The sequence below is a fragment of the Pinus tabuliformis genome, chromosome 2_2 (assembly GCF_031772625.1).
Source record: "Pinus tabuliformis cultivar Carrire ecotype Pingquan chromosome 2_2, CPIR1, whole genome shotgun sequence".
NCBI classification, from domain to species: domain Eukaryota; kingdom Viridiplantae; phylum Streptophyta; class Pinopsida; order Pinales; family Pinaceae; genus Pinus; species Pinus tabuliformis.
This window is the reverse complement of record NC_142300.1, coordinates 850,254,418-850,274,643: the sequence shown is the minus strand read 5'-3', so window position 1 is coordinate 850,274,643 and position 20,226 is coordinate 850,254,418. Positions and strand designations below refer to the sequence as shown.

The window sequence follows — 20,226 nt, the reverse complement described above, 5'->3', positions numbered from 1 at the left end:
GTTTCTCATTTTGTCTTAAAGATGAACCACACTAGTTGGTTCGAAACACGTCAACGATATTTTCTGCTATGTGATTCTTTTATTTTTCCAAGGAAAAAATTAGCAACTTTCCATTAATAAAAATGAAAAGTTACATAGGGTAGATACACAAAACATTCAAGAATTGTCCTAGGGGACCACTTTATGTGCTTGACACACACATAGTAGCAGAGCTACAAAAAAATAAAAAAATAAAATTACAATTTGCCACAAAAAAATAAAAAAATAAAATTACAATTTGCCAGATAAACTAGACTTTTCTTTTTTGCCTTTTTTCTTTTTGACTTTTTGCCAAACCCCAAGTGATGGAGTAGTAGTAACAATTGCCAACGCAATATTTCTGGTAATGTTTGGGGTTTCTTTATCTGAGTTTGAGCTCTCAAATACGTGAGATCGCTTAGTTCAGCCTGTGCCTTGATTGTTGTTCTTTCCCTCGTATTGGTTTTCAAGGATCATAACTACTACTGAGTTTATTGAGGAATCTTCGGCGAAAATCACATAGAAAAAACTTTTGTCGACGTGTTTCGAACCAGCCAGTGTGCTTCATCGTCAGGACAAGTTGAATGAGCAGATCTCACTTAGCACATTAAATAGATAGGGCAGAGAATCCCATGACTAACCGGCTAACAACCAACAGCTAGAATTGACTGGATAACGGCTAGTTTGACTTTGATAAAAGGTAAAATAATATATATATATATATATATATATATAATTTATTATTATAATTAATTTTAATAAGAATCTTTATTTTTTTTTGTTTTTGATATTAAAATTAAAATGTAAGGGACAATGCTAGAATAAGTAAATTAATATATATATATATAAATCACTGTAAATATATTGATGAATATAAATTAAAGTGAATTAAATTAAAAATTATGTAAAATAAATTAATTTCAAAAATAATAGTTAGTTATAAATATAAAAAAAAGAGTAATAGTTAATTATATTTATTAAAATATATATTTTTATAAATATTCGCCAAAGCGTTAAAAGAAATATTATAATATTAAAAATTAAAATAGTATAATAGTTTTAAATTACAAAATAGATTAATTCTAAAATTAATTTATGTAAAATAAAATTAATAGACAAAGAGTTTACTTTGAAAATATTAGTTAGTTATCAATACCAAAAATAGAGTAAATTATATTTATTAAAAAATATACATTTTTATAAATATTCGCCAAAGAGTTAAAAAGAAATATTATAATATTAAAAATTAAAATAGTATATTAGTTTTAAAATATAAAATAGATTAATTTTAAAATTAATTTATGTAAATTAAAAATAAAATTAACAGACAAAGAGTTAAAAAAAAAAACCAACAAATTAAAACAACTAATAATTTAAATTAATTAATTAATATTAGTAAATTTATAATTACATCAAGTTTAAATAAATAGACACAAAGTTTAAAATAAATCAATAAATAATAATAATGATAAATAAGCCAAAAAATATATAAAATAAATAAATAAAGATATAAATAAATAAATAATAATAATAGAAAATAATAATAATAATAATAATAAAATAGAATAGAAATCACAAACCTAACAATAATTAAAGGAGGGAAAGAAAGAAAACAGCTAGGAGGAGAGCGCTGGGACCCAACAACTACTAATCTTCCAGGCATCCTCTCTATTAAGATTGTTCGGCCTTTTTTCAATCTCAAGGGCTTCCCTAAATTTCCGGTGATGGAATTGGGACACTCTAGCAATCACACTAGCCTTCTCGATACAGACATGATGATTGGTTTTCTCCACATGTTCTGCTAACGCGGAAGATTTAGTTCTCATATGCTTGAGGTCCGCTGCGTGCTCACTAATCCTTTGATTAATGGAGCGACCAGTCTCACCAATATAGGGGGTCCCACAAGAACAAGGAATAATATAAACTCCTTTCATGTCCTTGGGGTCGATTAGGATTCTCTATTTGTTTATTTTGTTCCTCCTCCTTCTCTTCTCCCTCCTCTTGAGAGCCTTGTTGTTTTTGTGTCTCCAGATGTTGCTAGGTCTCATCCATTTCTTCATCCTCATCATCTGATGATGAAGGATCTGGGAATTGCCATCCTTTTTACTTTTGCAGTCTCTTCTTTGTTATTTTCTTTGCTTGTTTGCATGTGTTCTGCAAGTGCCCTGTTTGATGGCAAACCTGACATCTAAAGGCAGTGTTTTCGAAATCTAACCACTGTGTCCACTTGAAGTCTTGATGTGTTAGGTGAATACAATCTGGAAGACCTTTGCTTAAATCCATCTCCACACAAATACGAGCAAAAGTGAAGATCCCTTTGTCCATTCTTTCTCGATCCATATTTAGGAACCTTCCCAAAGAGTTTCCAATGCCTTCTAGGACCTGGTGGTGCCAAAAAGGGAGCGGAAGGTTATGTAGCCTTACCCAAACCGACAATTTTGTAACCACCATTAAGTTTGCATCAAAACCAAGAAACCACGGGGTCACAATCTCTGGTCCAATTGAGGTAGATCCACTCATTTAGATCTTCAGATTTGGGCAATAACCCATTAAATCAACAAATGATAGCTTTTGCTTGTAAAATAATGAAGAGACCACTTACTTCTGGTAATTCTATAGATAGATTTGGGGCTTAACGCATCCTTGAACGAAGTCGGACCCTTATTTGTCAAAGATGATCTAGCTGGTGTGCTTGCTCCTGGGGCACCTCCTTTTAGTCTTAAATTCTGGATAATGGTAGAGTTCCTTTGAATATCATAGTCTTTCAAATGGATTTCATCCTGAAGCACTTTCCCAGAAAAAAATCAAACTTTGTAATAAAGCAGAAATACCTGTCACATTTTGGGCATTTTATTTAGATCTCTCACTAGATCCATTCCCTGGACCCATAACAATATTGATTTTCCATTAATGGTTTTGATAAAAACCTGAAACAAATCCTCTAGAGTTGGGTCTGCTCCTCTGCTACTGCCATGGGGTTTTGTCCCAGTTTGAATTAGTGCTGATTAGCTCTGCGTTTGATGGTTGGGACCAAAACCCCAAGTTGCATGCGACGTTGCTCTTCTCGACCTTTGCTTTGCCAATGCCATTAGTCACAACAACGACTTTTATGATCGATGTTCCTCCAACCCTGGTTGCAATGCCTTCAGTCTAGGATCCAAGCGCCATGAGAACGGGGGGTTCCATTGAATTGTGCTCGTAGCTGATGGATTTTTGCTTTGCATGCAACACATAAGCATGGCTTATCCATGGATTCGCTATTGCAGGTATGCAGACTGTACCAAAGGAGAAAAACACATTGACTACAACCCATCTCTCCGCCCATAAACGAATCCAAGGATTTGGACGAGAACAAAGTGTGTATGTAGACTCTGAAAACGATCTCTCAAGCAGTGGAAACCATCACTCCGTCACTAACAAGAAGATCCTGCCATTTGTGCCGTCGCATATGGTCCTGTGAGTTTTTTGGGAAACACCTTCAGATGTTGAGCAGACCTGGAATAAATCGTCGATTCAAAAATCTACCCTCCCGCCGGAAATGACCTCCTTTGCAACTAAGCCGCGTGGATATAGTCGTTCCAGTAGAGAGACAAACAATAATGAGCTTAGACCATCCGGAGTAGTGGACAGGGCCACATCATGGGCGGAGACAAAGATTCCAAACGTAGTAGAGTTGAGTCTTGCCAAGGCCGCGACTTACGTGGCAACTTCGGAACGCAGTGAAAACCTAACAACACGCCTCATCTCATACGTATACAAAATTTATACCATTAAGCCCCCCTATGTGATTACTTTTCCAAGTTAACCATTAACTTTTTTTTTTTTAATTTTATCTTTTTTCAAAATTTGGAAATTTAATTAAATTAAAAATCTCCTTCTTTAAAGGGATATACACTCTTTGAGAACTGAATTGGTGACATTTTTGACCAAATATCTTAACAAAACATCCATTTACCACCAATCCAAAACTATACCAATAATTTTAAATAAAAATTACTCTTAAATGTTCAAATAATCTTAAAATTTCAAAAATATATATTTAAAAATTACTTTCTCACAAAATTTTGAGTCTTACAAACCCTTCTATAGATTTTGCAATTTTCTATTTAGAATTATAGAATTTGAAAATTTTGAGTAAAATTTACCAAGTTATGGTGAGACATTGTATCCAACATTTCTACATAAAATTTTAATAAAAAAATTATTAATAAAAATATATTAAAAAAAAGGAAAAACAAGTTTGCCATGGTAGCAATGTTTATTCTTTCTTTGAAGGGGCCATGATTATGCTTGGTGTTTCTATTTGACTAAGAGTTTATTTTCATGGAACGTAAGGAAACAATTTAACGTTCGAGGACCTAGAGACATATGACAAGAGTGAAACCTTGCCCCCTTACAGACCACCAAGTGGTTATTCTAGGTGGCGTGATTTTCCTTGAATAATGGTGATGAGTCAGTTTCCATTCGCGATAACAACGAGGGATGATTGTTCTCACTACTAGTTTGACAACTGACCACTGATGGGACGTAAGGAAATAATTTAACGACCCAAGACCTAGAGGCATTTGTGAGGAGTGAAACCCTGCCCCTTTATGGACCACCAGCGGGTTATTCTAGGTGGCGTGGTTTTTCTTGAATAACGACGATGAGTCAGTGTGCATTCGCGATAGCGACGAGACTACTATTTTGACAACTGACAACTGATGAGATGTAAGGAAACAATTTAACGACCCAAGTCTTAGAGGCATTTGGGGTGAAACACTGCCCCCTTATGGATCACCATTGGGTGATTCCAAGTGACATGGTTTTGCTTGAATAACAATGATGAGTCAACCTGCGTTCGTTATAGCAGCCAAAGATGATTGTCGTTACTACAAATTGGACAACTAAATTATATAATAAATTTTCCTGCCGTATAATAAAAATTATTTATCCTTTAAATTCCACCAATACCCCTTTTTAAACCTCTAGGCGCAAGATCATGCTCGGTTCCCATGTCTTATCAATATCCCTATTTCCCTTTTTCAAATAAACCGGTAAGCCGAAGATCATGATCTGTTCCCCATGGTCTTATCGCTATATCATCTCGCATCAGGTTCCCATTTACGTCAACACTTTCGGTATTCCTTATACGCAATAAATACCTCTGGGCTCATTTGGGATGGAGTCCTTAAACCCTTCATTCCCGTTTGAAGCCCGTGTGTTTGTACAATGGCACAACCCTGCATTGGGTTTTCTCCCGCTCAGCGCTCTTTATGCCCAGTTTCGTGCCCACAACCATCCATTCAATCCCTCCAGCGTTCCTCCATCTCCTCTTTTCCTTCTGCAAGATTCCCGCGCTCCCAGCTCATCTTCTTCTCCAAACACACAGCGTCCTCTGCTCCAGTCAGATGCAGCAGCAACGGTAGGAGCGATGGCGAATCGAAACTTAGACGTCGGCCCGACTACATCCCCAACAGGATTGACGATCCCTGCTACGTTCGCATATTCGATACAACTCTCCGCGACGGAGAGCAGTCCCCTGGCGCCACTATGACGAGCAAGGAAAAACTCGATGTCGGCAGACAGCTGGCGAGGCTGGGAGTTGACATAATCGAAGCTGGGTTCCCTATAGCCTCGCCCGATGACCTAGAAGCAGTGAAAAATATCGCCAAGGAGGTTGGCAACCACGTCGACAACGATGGGTACGTGCCCGTTATCTGCGGACTGGCGAGGTGCAATAAGGCCGACATCGATGCCTCCTGGGAAGCAGTTAGATATGCCTTGCGACCGAGAATTCATATTTTCATCGCCACCAGTGATATACACCTTAAGTATAAGTTGAAAAAGTCCCGGGATGAGGTTATCAGCATTGCCAGAGATATGGTGATTTATGCCCGCAGTCTTGGCTGTAATGATGTCGAATTCAGCCCCGAGGACGCTGGGAGGTAAGCCACACAGAAACCCTGGAAAACCGAAAGTGCATTTTGGAAGAAAACAAGAATATGTAAAGAAAACCAATGTTGAAACTCCAAATATGATTGCAGCTGTCTAAGAAAATGCAAAAAGTACTCTCCTCTATGGCCATTTCATTCATTTTTAAATTTACTTGTAGCTGGCACAGCTCAGGGCTGAAACGGAATTTCCTGCTTAGGCAATTGCTGTAAACGATGACTTGGAAGATGCCACTGCATAAATTTTCAATCACCACCATGGCTTAGAAAATACCGCTTAGAAATTTTGAATTTTGGAAGGAACCAAGCTCGAACGTCGGGCGCGTTGGCTTAAAATGGTTATGCTTACACATCTGTTTTGGCAAGTCTGCAAAGAAACCCAATGTTCGAACTTCAAATTTCACTGCAATTGTCTATGAAAAACAGCTCTCTTCTATTGCCATTTTTTCTTTTAATATTTATTTATAGCTGGCACAGCCCAGGGGTGAAACCTAATTTCATGCTTATTAAGCAACCGCCATCATATCACGACTCGGAATATGCCACTTATAGATTTTCAACCACCGCAATAGCTTCGAATATGCCGCTTATAAATTTTTTTATTTTGGCAAGAAACAAGTTTAAATGTTGGGCGTCTGGGTTTAAATGTTTATGCTTACACAATTTTTTTGGGGAATCTGCAAAGAAACCCAATGTCGAAACTTCAAATTTCACTGCAGTTGTCCATGTAAATGCAGAAAGATTTATCTTCTATTGCCATTTATTTTTCTTGTAATATATATTTATTGCTGACAGAACTCAGGGCTGAAGCCTAATTCCATGCTTATTAGGAAACCGCCATCATATCATGACTTGGAAGATGCCGCTTATAGATTTTCCATCGCCGCAATGACTTGGAAGATGCCGCTTATAAATTGTCATTTTGGCAAGAAACAAGTTTAGACGGGGTGTGAGTTTAAATTTGATGCTTATACAGTTTCTTAAGGAATCTGCAAAGAAACTCAATGTTGAAATTTCAAATTTCACTGCAATTGTGCAAAAAATGCAGAAAGATCCCTCTTTTGTTGCCATTTATTTTCTATTATATTTACTTATAGCTGACATAGCTCGGGGCTAAAACGTTATTTCGTACTTATTAGGCAACCGCCATAATGCTATGCCTTGGAAGATGCCACTTATAAATTTTTAGTCACCACGGCTTGGAGGTTGCCCCTTATCAATTTGAGGTTGCCCCTTATCAATTTTGATTTTGGCAAGAAACAAGTTTGAATGCCAAGTGCATGGGCTTAAATTTATATATTCACACAGTTTTTTGGTGAATCTGTAAATAAACCCACTGTTGAAACTTCAAATTACAACAACAATGTTGATGAAAATGCATAAAGAACTCTCTTCTAGTGCCATTTCTTTTCTTTTTGTATTTACTTATAGCTGGCACAGCTCAGGTCTGAAACATAATTCCATGCTTATTAGGCAAATGGCACCATATCATGATTTGGGAGATGCTGTTTATAAAGTTCCAATCATGGACACAAGCTTTGTTGGAACTTGGGAATCTGCAAAGATACCCAATGTGGAAAGTTCAAACGTCAAACTTGACTGCAATTTTGCATGAAAATGCAGTAAGAGCTCTTTTGTATTGCCGTTTCCTTTTGTTGTATATTATCTTATAGTTTTTATACATCAGTGTTGAAATGTAGTTCTTTGCTTATTAGGCAACCACCATCATACTATGATTTGGAAGACACCACTTAGAAATTTTCAGTCACCACTATGGCTTGGAAGATGTTGCTTATAAATCTTCAATTTGTTAAGAATCAAGTTGAAATGTCAGGGGTGTGGGCTCAAAAGATTATGCTTACACAGTTTTTCGTGGAATCTGCATAGAAACCCAGTGTTGAAACTTAAAATTTGACTGCAGTTGTCCATGTGCATTTAAAAATGCAGAAACAGCTCTCTTATATACCAAGAACTATCATTTCATTTCTTTTAAATTTTCTTATAGCCCAGGATTGCAGGGTTGGAACGTTACTTCATGCTTATATGCACTCGCCTTCTTACCATGTCTTGGAAGATGCCACCTATTATTTTTCAATCATCACCATGGCATGTGAGAAGTGGTTTATAACTTTTCATTCATCACGATGGCTTGGGAGGAGTGGCTTATAAGTTTTCATTCATCACGATGGCTTGGGAGGAGTGGCTTATAAGTTTTCATTCATCACGATGGCTTGGGAGAAGCAGCTTGTAAATTTTCGTTCATCACCATGGCTCAAGAGCTCAAGTTTGAACTGAATTTGAATATGAACACTGACTCTAGGTAATTGAAAACAGAGCCTAAAGTTTGATCATCAAGGGTGTAGGCCTTAAAGTTATGCTCACAGAGTATTTCTGGAAAATATGCATAGAAACCCAATGTCGAAACTTGAAATTTGACTGCAATTGTCCATGAAAAAGCAGAAACATCTCTCTTCTATATGAAAAACTATTATTTTTCCCCTTATATTTGCTTATAGCCAGTGGAACTCAGGGCTGGAACTTGACTGCATATTGGGCACCCACAATCTTACCATGTCTTGGAATATGCCAGCAATAAATTTTCAATTATCATCATGACTTGGGAGAAGCATCTTGAATCTGAACACTAACTCTAGGGAACTGAAAACAGGGCTGAAAGTTTCAAACATAATGCCATGCTTATAAGTTATTAGGCACCCACCATCTTACCATGATTTTGGTTATGCCACTTATAAATTTTTAATGATCAGCCTGGCATGGAAGATGGCACTTGTAAATTTTCAGTCATGGCTCTGATTTGAGAGCTCAACTTTGAACTGAATTTGATTCTGAATAACGTTAGTACTAAGGAATCGGTAACAACAAATCCACAAATCAGTTGCCTGTTTCACAACAGTGCTGGCCCAAAATGCTTAGCAGACGGTTGTGTGAGATTTATGTTGCTTTTCATTTCATTAGTTGTCATATGAGATGGTGGGATTTTAGCACGATTGACCTCATCTGTCCATTTTATTTACATAACTCCATGCTTATTAGGCACCTACCATCTTAACATGACTTGGAAGATACCACTTATAAATTTTCAATCTATCATCATGCTAGGAAGTTGCGGGTTAATTTTTTTTTGGTCGTTACCATGGCTTGAAAGCATAAGTTTGAACTGAATTTGAATGTGAACACTATAATGCTAGGGAATCAAAAACAAATAATCCACAAATTAGTTGCCTGTTTCAAGTTTTCACAACAGTGTTGCTTCTCATTTCATTAGTTGTCATATCAGATATTATTTTAGCCCAATTTATCTCATGTATTTATTTCATTTACAAAATTAAATGATGAGAGTGAAATTTTACGTAGTTCTCTCAGAGATTACATATGAGTGAATCAGGGAAAACATTTCCTGCGGACTGGAATCGTTAGTTCTCTCAGAGATTACAGAATCCAGATGAGTGAATCAGGAAAAACATTTCATGCAGACTAGAACTGATGACTGGTTTCCAAATCATTTTCAGTGAACAGGAACCCTTCTGGAGTCTGCTCAGATGTACCCGGAAAAATCTGGTGGAGTTTCCTTAGCATTTCTAAAACGTGCTGGCAATATCCGGCAGTCTTTTCACCTTATTTTTGAAGCTTCAAAATGGAATAACATACCATATACTAATCTAGAACAGCCTGATAACCCTAACATGTAAATTAGGCATAGTTGCCATAACATTTCTAAAACTTGCTGGCAATTTTCACCTGTTTTTTTCACATTTTTTTGGTTGAAATTCGAATGCAAGGTGTAATTTATTAACATGATAATTACTTGTAACTGATATATATGTTTCCTTTTAGCCTTTACTTTATTCAGTTATGTCATCAAGAAACTATACATTCAAAAAGCATAAGGAAAGTAGAGAGATCATAGTGCACAAGAGACAAAAGACACCAGAGATTAGGCCAGAGGCCAGGGAGAAACCCACAAGGGGAAAACCCATCAATCCTTTCCTTATAGAATCTTTGTCAACAAGAGAAATCCAAGTCATAGACAAACTGACCCGTAGGCCTATTACCCAAGTGCCAAGTCAACCCTCCACTAGGCAACAACTGTTCACAAGCTTGTCAACAGGATGCCTTATGTCACAGAAGTACAGTGCTTCAACAAACTTGCATACTCCAGAAGTACAGTGCCACACAGAATTTGAACACCACAGAGCCACAGGAAATTGGTATAAGCCTAAGAGAATATCACAAGCAGACTTCGGCCTTCTTATCTGTTGGAGCGAGGGCTAGAAGAGGTCAATTATAGCTTCTGTTTTCGTCCTTCAGTAATCCTTCATCATTATGGATGAGATGTAAGTGTGTGACGATGTCTGATTGAGAGATTCGAATGGGCTATAAATAGTCTTCTCCACAAGCGAATGGGTGCCACATGTAGCTGAGCTGACTTGAGGGGTAGGAGGGCCAACTTGGCATCTTCGTGAGACAAATGACACTTCAAAAATTTAATATTTATTTCTTTTGCAAGGGACATGAAGAACAAGCCCTTCTAAATTTTCTTTTGACTTATAAGAAATTCTCTTGACTCTTTTAACTCTAAGCATGAAGAACATGCTTTGAAAAAAATATAAATATAATAAATACATCAATGACATTATGAATATTGGACCTAGTTACAACTTCAACACTCCCTCTTAATTAGGGAGGTATTCATAATGACTCAACATGATAGTCTCAAGTTGAAATATTCATATAAGAAAGGATCTAGATTGATAAGCATCAATGATGATAACATCATCATAACCAACATTGTCAAATTACCAAGGCCTTGACAAGTATGCTCTATCTCTTCGAAGCACATACTCCACCTAAGTTCGCCAAAGTATGTCCTCACAAGACCATTTCCTAATCCATTGTCACAATACTTGACACAAGGAAATATCGGTCCTCTGGACCATTCTTATACCAGATCAATGTACTTGACTTATGACTGTTAGTCTTGGTCACAGTACATGTCTCAAGAATGTCAGTCCATGATGCTTATCCAATCCACCATTCTCCCTATCCGTGTTCATGTACTAGACTTATGGTTGTTAGTCTTGGTCATAGTACATGACACATGGAGAACAAGGGTGTCCATCTTCACTCCCGCTCAAAGTGGGAGGAGATATCCACAAGCCCAAGCTTATCTTGGAAGTGCTCACACTTCCCTTATATCAACTACTTGTTTATCCATGGAGATTTCCCGTAGCTTCTTGGCTCCTATTTGTACCATACTCTCAAATCATAAAGCTCTTCAACCTTCCATGAAAAACTAGGTTCTTTGACAATCTTTATGGAGTATCACGAGCGAATCCAGCAAGTCATCAAATAGTCCATCAAACATTTTATGGAGCCAAACTTCTTCACATCTAATTGTACAAACTGCCATATCTTCTGCTTCTGTAGTGCAGCAGAATCCTGCTTCATGCTCTTCCAAGAAACCATACCAGATCCCAACCATCAATAGTATCTCTACTCATCGTCAACATTGCTAACCCAAACGATGTATCCCGAAGTCCCAAATTGTAGTGTAAGATCATGTTAAATTCTGCTTCTAGCTCCCTTTGAAATCAATATGTTTTCACGAGTCCTCCTTTCCCAAAGTACGAGGTCTTATTTAATCATGAGGTTTCTACTCAAAATCCCGGAGTAACTCTTCTAATTGAGGCAATCATATTAACAAGATCCTCTCTTGCTTCCATGCTACCTGTTGAGAAATCAAGGGCAATATATGGATTAGAGTTTTTAAGTAGACTTCTCTTAGACTTTGAAATTTTCTTGTCTTATTAGTTCTTTCAATTTTTCTGTTCATCAAGACAAATGCCAAACAAAGAAGATCACAACAAGGAACACAAGATGTAGGCTCTTAGCCAGGGAGAAACCCAATCCAACTCTTCCACAAGTATATTCAAATCAATATGAGACAATTCAAGACCCTTTAGACCTAGACAAAGACCTCCTTCAATCACCAAGTCAACCCTTCCTCCTTGTAGATGACCCCTGTCAAAGTCTCCAAGTGTCAGCTTCCCAGTTGCAGCTTCAATCCAGAATTTCGGCCCCCAATTACAATTTTTTGGCCCTGAGCTTCAAAATTTTGGACATGCAGTGGATTCAAAATTTGAGCCCCAGCTTCAGCCCAAAAACTTCGCATTGCCTCTCTATATATAGCCTTTCTGCTGGGTCGGATAACCCTAATCTAGGCCGACTTCATGAGGATAGGGCCGACTTGGTGTGCAGGTGACAAATGACTTTTTTGACTCAAAAATAATTCTTTTTACATGATACAAAAGCCCAAGAAGGGTCTAATAAAAATGACAATGACACTATTGACTCAAGACAAAATCTAGAAGCCTTTAATGGAGGCTTTGACTTGAATATCATTGACCCAAGCATGAAACCCATGCTTTAATAAGTAAATTTTTTTTACAAAAAAATATTTTTCTTTCTTTTGATCAATTCAATTATGAAGACCGGCATTAGTTACATTCTTCAACACTACCCTCTTGCTTCCATGCTACTACTTCAAACTGCTCTCTCTTTCTGTATTCATGTTCTTCCATAATTCAGGGAATTCTTAGTGCTTTGCTACATTCTTCCATTACTTTTTTCTTGCTGCCAGAGCCTAGGCAACCCTTGCCATTGATCTACAATCCTCACTAGGAGGTCATGAAAGTGTTGAAATTCTAGTAGAGAAATGACTAGAATAGTTTTTCAAAATTTGATAGGTACTTCTATTGATGTAAGTTACTTCTTTATCCTTTCATCAATAAGTAGGATATGCATGAAAAAATTCAACCACTGATTCTTCAACAAAAGCAGTAAATAGAGATCACAATGGACAATGAACAATAGACAATAAGAGACAAGACACCAAGATTTAGGCAAAACCCAAAAACTTTTCTTATGAGAAAGAGAGATTCTGTCCATCAATAGTACATCAAAATATCCCAACAATTCCGAAATGATTAACAACATAGTACTTATCAAAGTCTGATCAAAGAATGAGAGAGATGTTACTTCTAAGTTCTGTCCAATAGATTGATCTACACAAGGAGGCCGAAGTCTAGGCCTGAGGTCACTACAACAGAGGTTCGAGATTATCCACTGAGATAACCAATGAACTATAAGAAGATATGCCAAAAAGGGTCTTGGTCACCCTTAAAAAAATGTCACAAAGGAGTGAGCTTGTCACTCCAATTTTTGGCCCATAAAAATGTATCAAAATGGAGGTAAACGATGATCCTTTGTCACTATAGCACGATCCCTTTGAGTTGAATCAAACCGCAGTTAAGAAATACTTGAAGATTTCTTCACACTTGAGAATATAGCCCCGAAATAGAAGACCGAATTCACTTTTGACCTCAGACTGAATTGTGCTTAATATGATGGCCGAAATGATTGTGAACGATGCCCAATTTATAGTGGCCGTGTGAGGGCTAATTAGCCCTAATAGAACTGACATGATATGCTTGCAATGGGCCGACTTGAGGGCTAACTATGAGTTGACTTGAGGGCTAACTATGAGTTGAATTGAGGGCTAGCTATGAGCTAACCTTTCAAGTTGTGTTGTAACTTCGATCTCCAAAACCAAGAATTTTTTCAGGCTGGCTCTCTTTAATCTATGTCACAGGGTTCACTGAACTTGAAGGTTCAGGTTCGAAATTTGGCGAACCTGAAAAAATTTGAAGTTCATTCAGGTTTGCCGAACCTGAACGGCAAACCTGAACGAATTCGAACTTAATCGAACCTGAAAATCGAACCTGAACGAATTCGAACTTAATCGAACCTGAACGTACTTTAACGCGAATTTCAACGATTTTTTTTGAGGTTCGATGGTTTTTTTTGGCGGTTTTATTTGCCTAGAATATAAATGAACTGTAAAATATAAATACCTTGAAATCTGGTTCTCACAACATCGAGGGGGTGGAGAGCAGCAACAGTGGTGAATCAACGACTGCCCCTGCCGTTGCATTCTCCCACTGCCATTGCATCCTTCTTCCTCTTTCCTGCTCGTCTATTTGGCGAGCAACCCATTCGAAACGGACATTAATGTTCTGGTGTTAATAAGGAGACAAGCAAATTCGGGTAGGTTATAATATTCAAACGTCCGAAAGTATCCATACTGGCATCATATATTAAATTCAGGGTAACTCTCTGTTCTAGGACTATTCCCAATATTATAGGTGGTTTTTTTAATGTATAAATTTTACATGGGTTTTACTGAAGAAAAAAAAATTACATGGTTTAAAATGCAAATAAACAATATTTAATTATTGTCTGAATTTTATTTGTATGTTTTTATCAAAATTGGTAAATGATATAATTTAAAAAGATGTGAGGATAGAATAGCAGTTGTATAATTTTTTTTTTAAATAATAATAATCTTGTGTTATATTTGTATGTTAAATATGTATTATTGTAAAATGTGTATTAATTTTTAAATATTGTTGGGTTTTATATTTGTTGATGATTTTTCATTCCTTTGGGTGCTATATATTGTTGGTGTCGTATAAGTGTGAATGTTAGTGTTATTGGTATGCATAAGACATTAATGTGGGTTACAAAATGTTAAGGTGAGTTTGTGTGTGTGCACAATGAGATTTGGCATGCACATCTAGGATTCAATGCATCAAATATTGTAGAAGTATCGTAGGTGTTTGTCAATAGTGCTACATTTTGGACCCAAGTCTCTAGCTCATGCACACAGTTGGAGGGTATTGTAATGGTCAAGATGGAAGAGATTGACATGGAGAATGGTCACTTCTTGGTGTGCACGAGGCTATACATCAAAAACTAGTCACTACACTAGCAGTAAGAGTAGTCATTGGGGCATTTGAAGGTAGTGGTCAAAGATGTGAGTTAAGTATAGCACTACTTGAGTCATTAAACTAGGAGTTAAGGTAGTCATGGGAGCATCTAAAGGTAGTATCAAACATGCGAGTCAAGTATACACTACTTGTGCACACATAGGTAGACCAAATCCCACCTCCATGTTCTTCTCGAAGCTTATCAAAATTTCAAGGATTATTCCATGACCAATTGGAAAAATCTTTATGCTTGTATTGGAAAAGTGTAAAGTCCATATCTAAACCAAGTGTATATTCATCTGTTTACATTTAACTAGATGTTAGAATGATTACATTATTCATGTATGTTTACTAATAAGAATTTGTATTCATGTGTTTATGGATCGATTTTGAATTTTCTATTATTTTGTTATATATATATATATATATATATATATATATATATTGAAAAATATGTATAGTCGAACCTAATGCTGAACCTCATTCGAACCTGATCGGAAAATTCGAATTCGAATCGAACTTAATCATTGTCGAACTCAAACTGTGTGACATAGTCTGTAATTCTGTTCACAGGCTTGTCAACAAGATGCCCTACGTCACAGAAGTACAATGCTTCAAGAAACTCACATACTGTAGAAGTACAGTGCCACAGAGAATTCGCACACCAGTGTAACAGGAAATTCGTATAAGCCTCAGATAATATCAAGAGCAGACTTTGGCCTTCTTATCCATTGGAGTGAGGGCTAGAAGAGATCAATAATAGCTTCTTTTTTCATCCTTCAATAATCCTTTTTCTTCTTCATTGTGGATGAGATGTAAGTATGTGATGATGTCCAATTTAGAGATTCAAATGGACTATAAATACTAAATAGTCTTCTCCACAAGTGAATGGGTACCACATTTAGCTGAGCAGACTTGAGGGGTAGGAGGGCTGACTTGGAATCTTAGTGAGACAAATGACACTTGACAAATTTAATATTTATTTCTTTTGCGGGACATGAAGAACAAGCCCTAAATTTTCTTTTGACTTATAATAAATTCTTTTGACTCTAAGCACGAAGAACATGCTTTGACAAAAATATAAATATAATAAGTACATCAATGACATTATGAACACCGAACCTAGTTACAACTTCAACATTTTTGAAGCTCCAAAATTGAATTGAAAACCATATGCTAATCCTAAAATTGCCTAGTAACTCCTGCATGTAAATTAAAAGGCATTTGAAATGAAAAAAAACCTCTTTTAAAGTCTGATTTCTCGAAAGTTTAGACCAGCAAAATAAGAGCATTATAGCAGGATTTTTGGGCAGACTTTACTTCAAAATTTTTGTTCCCATTTCCAGAAACTGTTTCCTTTCTCTGATACTAAGGAACACATATCTGCATCTTCAATGAAACAACAGGGGTGCATTAAATGATTGGATGAATGATAGTTCTCTTAAAGATTACAATTCTAATGAAACAAGGGTACGTTGAATGAATGGATGATTGATAGCTCTTTCTTTTTGATGCTCCACAATTGAATAAAAGACCAAATTCTAATCCTAAAACTGCCTAGTAACTCTAACATGTAAATTGAAAGGCATTTGAAATGAAAAAATCTCTTTTAAAGTCTGATTTCTCAAAATTTTATACCAGCAAAATAAGAGCATTATAGCAGGATTTTTGGGCAGACTTTACTTCAAAATTTTTGTTTCCATTTCCAGAAACTGTTTCCATTTTCTGATGCTCAGGGACACGTATTTGCATCTTCAATGCAACAACAAGGGTGCATTAAATGATTGGATGAATGATAGTTCTCTGACTGTTAAAGATTACAATTCTGATGAAACATGGGTACATCGAATGAATGGATAATTGATAGCTCTCTTAGAGATTACAGATCCTATAGCTGTGATAGAAATTACCTATGTTACCAGGAAACATGGGTTCCGGTTCAGGGACGGGTACAGGGTCGGGTGCGTCACTTTTTGAAACAGGGTACGTGGGTTCGTCGGGGGTATATTATAATTTATATATATTATATATTTTATAAATTATAATATATATGAATTTTGAAATCTTCCAACTTACAACAAGAAAAATAAATCATTTAAAGACTTAAACATGAACATTCACTTTGAAATTTCAAATTTGATATCAAGTGGAAATTGCAATTTACATATTGAAATGAAGACAATAACTCCCTTCAAGAAGAAAACCAAAGTAGATTATAAAATTAATATATCTGTTTAAAGAACTTTAAACCATAAAAACACATTCCTCACATATGGATACTACTGAATAAATAAAGAACTTAGTATTGAAGTGTTGTGTTGAGTGTGATGAAACATTTATATTATATGGGTATTGACATTGTGGAGAAATTTATCAGAGCGGAAGAAACACAAGGAAATTAGCGAATGCTTAAGATAGCAAAACTGTTAAAATTGGAAACTAGGGACAATTCCCTCTTTGATCAGCTCCTTTGAGGAAGATAATTGTGGCATTGAATTCCTCTTTTCGAGAGGACCAAAATCGACCTAAATAACACCGAATTTGGGTAAGGAAAAATATTTATTTATTTAAAAGAAATTCTACAATTCATAACTTTATTAAGGCGGGAAAATTGAAAATTTGAAATTCAAATTTGCCTCCAATTGTCAAAGTCGGCTTCACCTCCATAAGGACAAATTGTTATATATATAGGTGTCCTTCATCCTCATTTGGACACAACCATTTACACTTTTCTCTCTCTGAAATAGCCTTAGAAGGAAGGAAAGCTCCAGCGAAGAAGGTGGGGATAGATTGATGTCTTGGTTGGGCTGTCTAAAGGACCAAGTTCCTCAGGAAGAAGGCTGAGCCTGTTAAAGGCTTGTTTGGACTGTTTTGTGGGTGGTTCTATGACTGCAGCAGGTCAATATTGTAGCAGAAAGGAAGCCACATTCAGGAGGGGCACTTGTATGTTGTTTGGGGCACCGCAGCCCTAGTTGCGTACTTCAGGCAAGTTGCATGCCTGGATCATCTTGGACAAGGGGCCGAAGGACTGTTAGGAGGCCGCATGCCCTGGAGTACTTTATCAGGAGGCCATGCCACTTGTTTTGGGGCTGGTTACTAGCCCAGATCAACAGCGAATTGAAGCGAGGTGTTTGAAAGATGGCCGCAGTCAAGGAAGAGTTTTGCAAGGCAGATCAACTAGAAGGAAGGGTGTCTAAGAGCAGTGAAAGATGACTTTTGTAGCTTGCTAACTCTAACCAGAACACCAGAATACAAAAGCTTTTACAGCTGTATTTTTCAAGTCTTAGAGGGCACAAATTGTTTTCTCCAATATTGCGTTGCTGAGTCAACTATGTATCTAAGGAAGGGCATTGTTATTGAATCTCCAGATTGGCAAGTCAATCTTGACCTTGAACTATTGTACTCTCTCTTTGCTGCACGTTTGCTATTAATAGTAAGAAGAATTGATCAAGGGTTTTCCCCATCTTGGAGTTTTTCCCTGGCTTGTGCCAATTCTCGTGTTCTCTTGTCTGAATGTGCACAAAGCACTAAAAATGGGGCTGAATAGCAGATTTGAGGACTATGCTTTCCTTCTGTGTTTTCTGGACCATGAACCTCATTATACTGCCTATATTCTATTTCTACTGCTGCCTAAGTCACCTGGTTCTAGTTGTGTTTGAGTTCATTGTCTTTAAAGTTAAATATTTACTTTTTTGTAATCTTGGTAGAACTACATCTTCATCATGTCCAACTTCTCACCCTGATTGGGGGGATAGCACAAGATTTCAACCATGACTTCTGGTTCGGTGAGACTTCATTTCCACGGCCATTGCCAATTGAGCTACCCCAAGCGGACAAAGTTAAATAAAAATTTGATAGTGATAAATTAAGTGATAAAATTCAAATTCGGTATTAAATTTGAGATACTATAAATTTGAAAATGTCAAAAAAAAATTATATATAATAAAATTCAATGCTTGAAGGTTGAGGCTATCGCTACAATAAAATCAATACAATGTAATGAAATATATTATAAAAATAAATTAAAAAATAAGAAAATTAAGGCATTAAAAAATATAAAAAATATAATGATGATGATGATGATGATGATGATGATGGTTAACGTCCACTGAGACCAAATTGGTCTATCGGACCTACAATTTTCTTAATTTTTACTTGTCTGGCTCCTTGTCTTTCTTGGTGAGATTGGTGTTGTAGCTTTCTTTCTTTTCTCTACGGTCTTCCAACTTCCTTTGTCTTGCATCTCCTTCATCTCTTCTGGTTCTTGGGACATTGGTGTCTTAGCTTCGCGATCTATAGTCGGAGAAGTTTGGTTTAGGAGATCTGCTTTGCTGTTAAATGAAGATTTATTTTCTGCGGTATTCAAATCCTCATAACTGTTGATTTGTTGGGGCGGGCTTTCTCCTTGCTTGCTTTGAGAGTTGTTTCCTTCTTCCTTGATTTCTTGTGACTCAGAGTTTTCTCTAGAATATTCTTCTTTGATGACAGTGTAGTGTTCTTTTTGTGCTCCTTCCCACCATGTAGATCTGTGGTGGTTTTTTCTACCAAAATTTTTCTCAGAGGCTTTTGGGCAATTTTTGGCTAGATGCCCCGTCTCAAAGCACGATCGACATCTAAAGTTGAAATATGTGGTTGCTGTTGAAGCATGCGCTGTTGGACTGCCATTGTAGGTTGTGACTTGTGAGGAGTCACTGAGTGAAGGATTTGTTGTAGCTGTTGAGACTTGGGAGGGGATGGGATCTATAATTGTGAGAGAGGGCGGGACAAGGGAGGGGTCAAAATCTGTCATTGTGAGAGAGGGCAGGAGTTAGGACTCAAGAGGGTACTCAAAGGTCAAATGATGGAACCAATGAATGAACTGGAGGAAGGAATAAACTGAGCTTTATGTTTATTTTTTTTAATTTCCTAATCTTCAAAACATCAAACATCAACGAAATTGAATGTGACGCAATCGATTTCCAGGTTAATATATGAGATGTTAAATTTGAGTTCAATTTTGGCTTGCAATTCACCTTGAAGTTTGGCCAACTTCAAGGAATTTATTCGGATTTTCTTGAATGAAGTTGGCGAATTTTGAGCCTGAACATTGAAATTTGTCGAACACGGTGACTTAGACTGCTGCTATGTAACTGGGCATCATTACTATGGGTGCTTCTCTTCCTCAGTAGATGTCAACTATCCTTATAATTAGAGAAGGTGCTCTAACATATCAAAGACATGCATGGTGACGAGGGTAGAAAGCAACTTTTGCAGATCTGAAATAGACATTGTTACCTACAAGGAAAAAAAATCTGCTATAGGTGCCCACTGCAATTGCCTTCTTTCAAGAATATTTTCCAATATGTTCTAGAGCTGACCATAGGCGTTGTTACCGCTCAAACTACCAGGGGTCCTAGGAGGGGATCCTATAGAGCTTATACTAGGTC

The 20,226-nt window shown here is 36.7% G+C and overlaps 1 protein-coding gene across 1 annotated transcript in view; it reads left to right on the top strand.

The window, feature by feature from the left end:
* Nucleotides 1-5,158: 5,158 nt before the first annotated feature.
* LOC149195630 (2-isopropylmalate synthase A-like) overlaps nt 5,159-20,226 on the top strand; it is a 265,845-nt gene continuing 250,777 nt past the window's right edge. Inside the window, exon 1 of the mRNA XM_089405376.1 lies at nt 5,159-5,945. Coding sequence (XP_089261502.1) covers nt 5,230-5,945 — 716 coding nt within the window. The 5' untranslated portion in view covers nt 5,159-5,229. The remainder of the gene's footprint in view (nt 5,946-20,226) is intronic.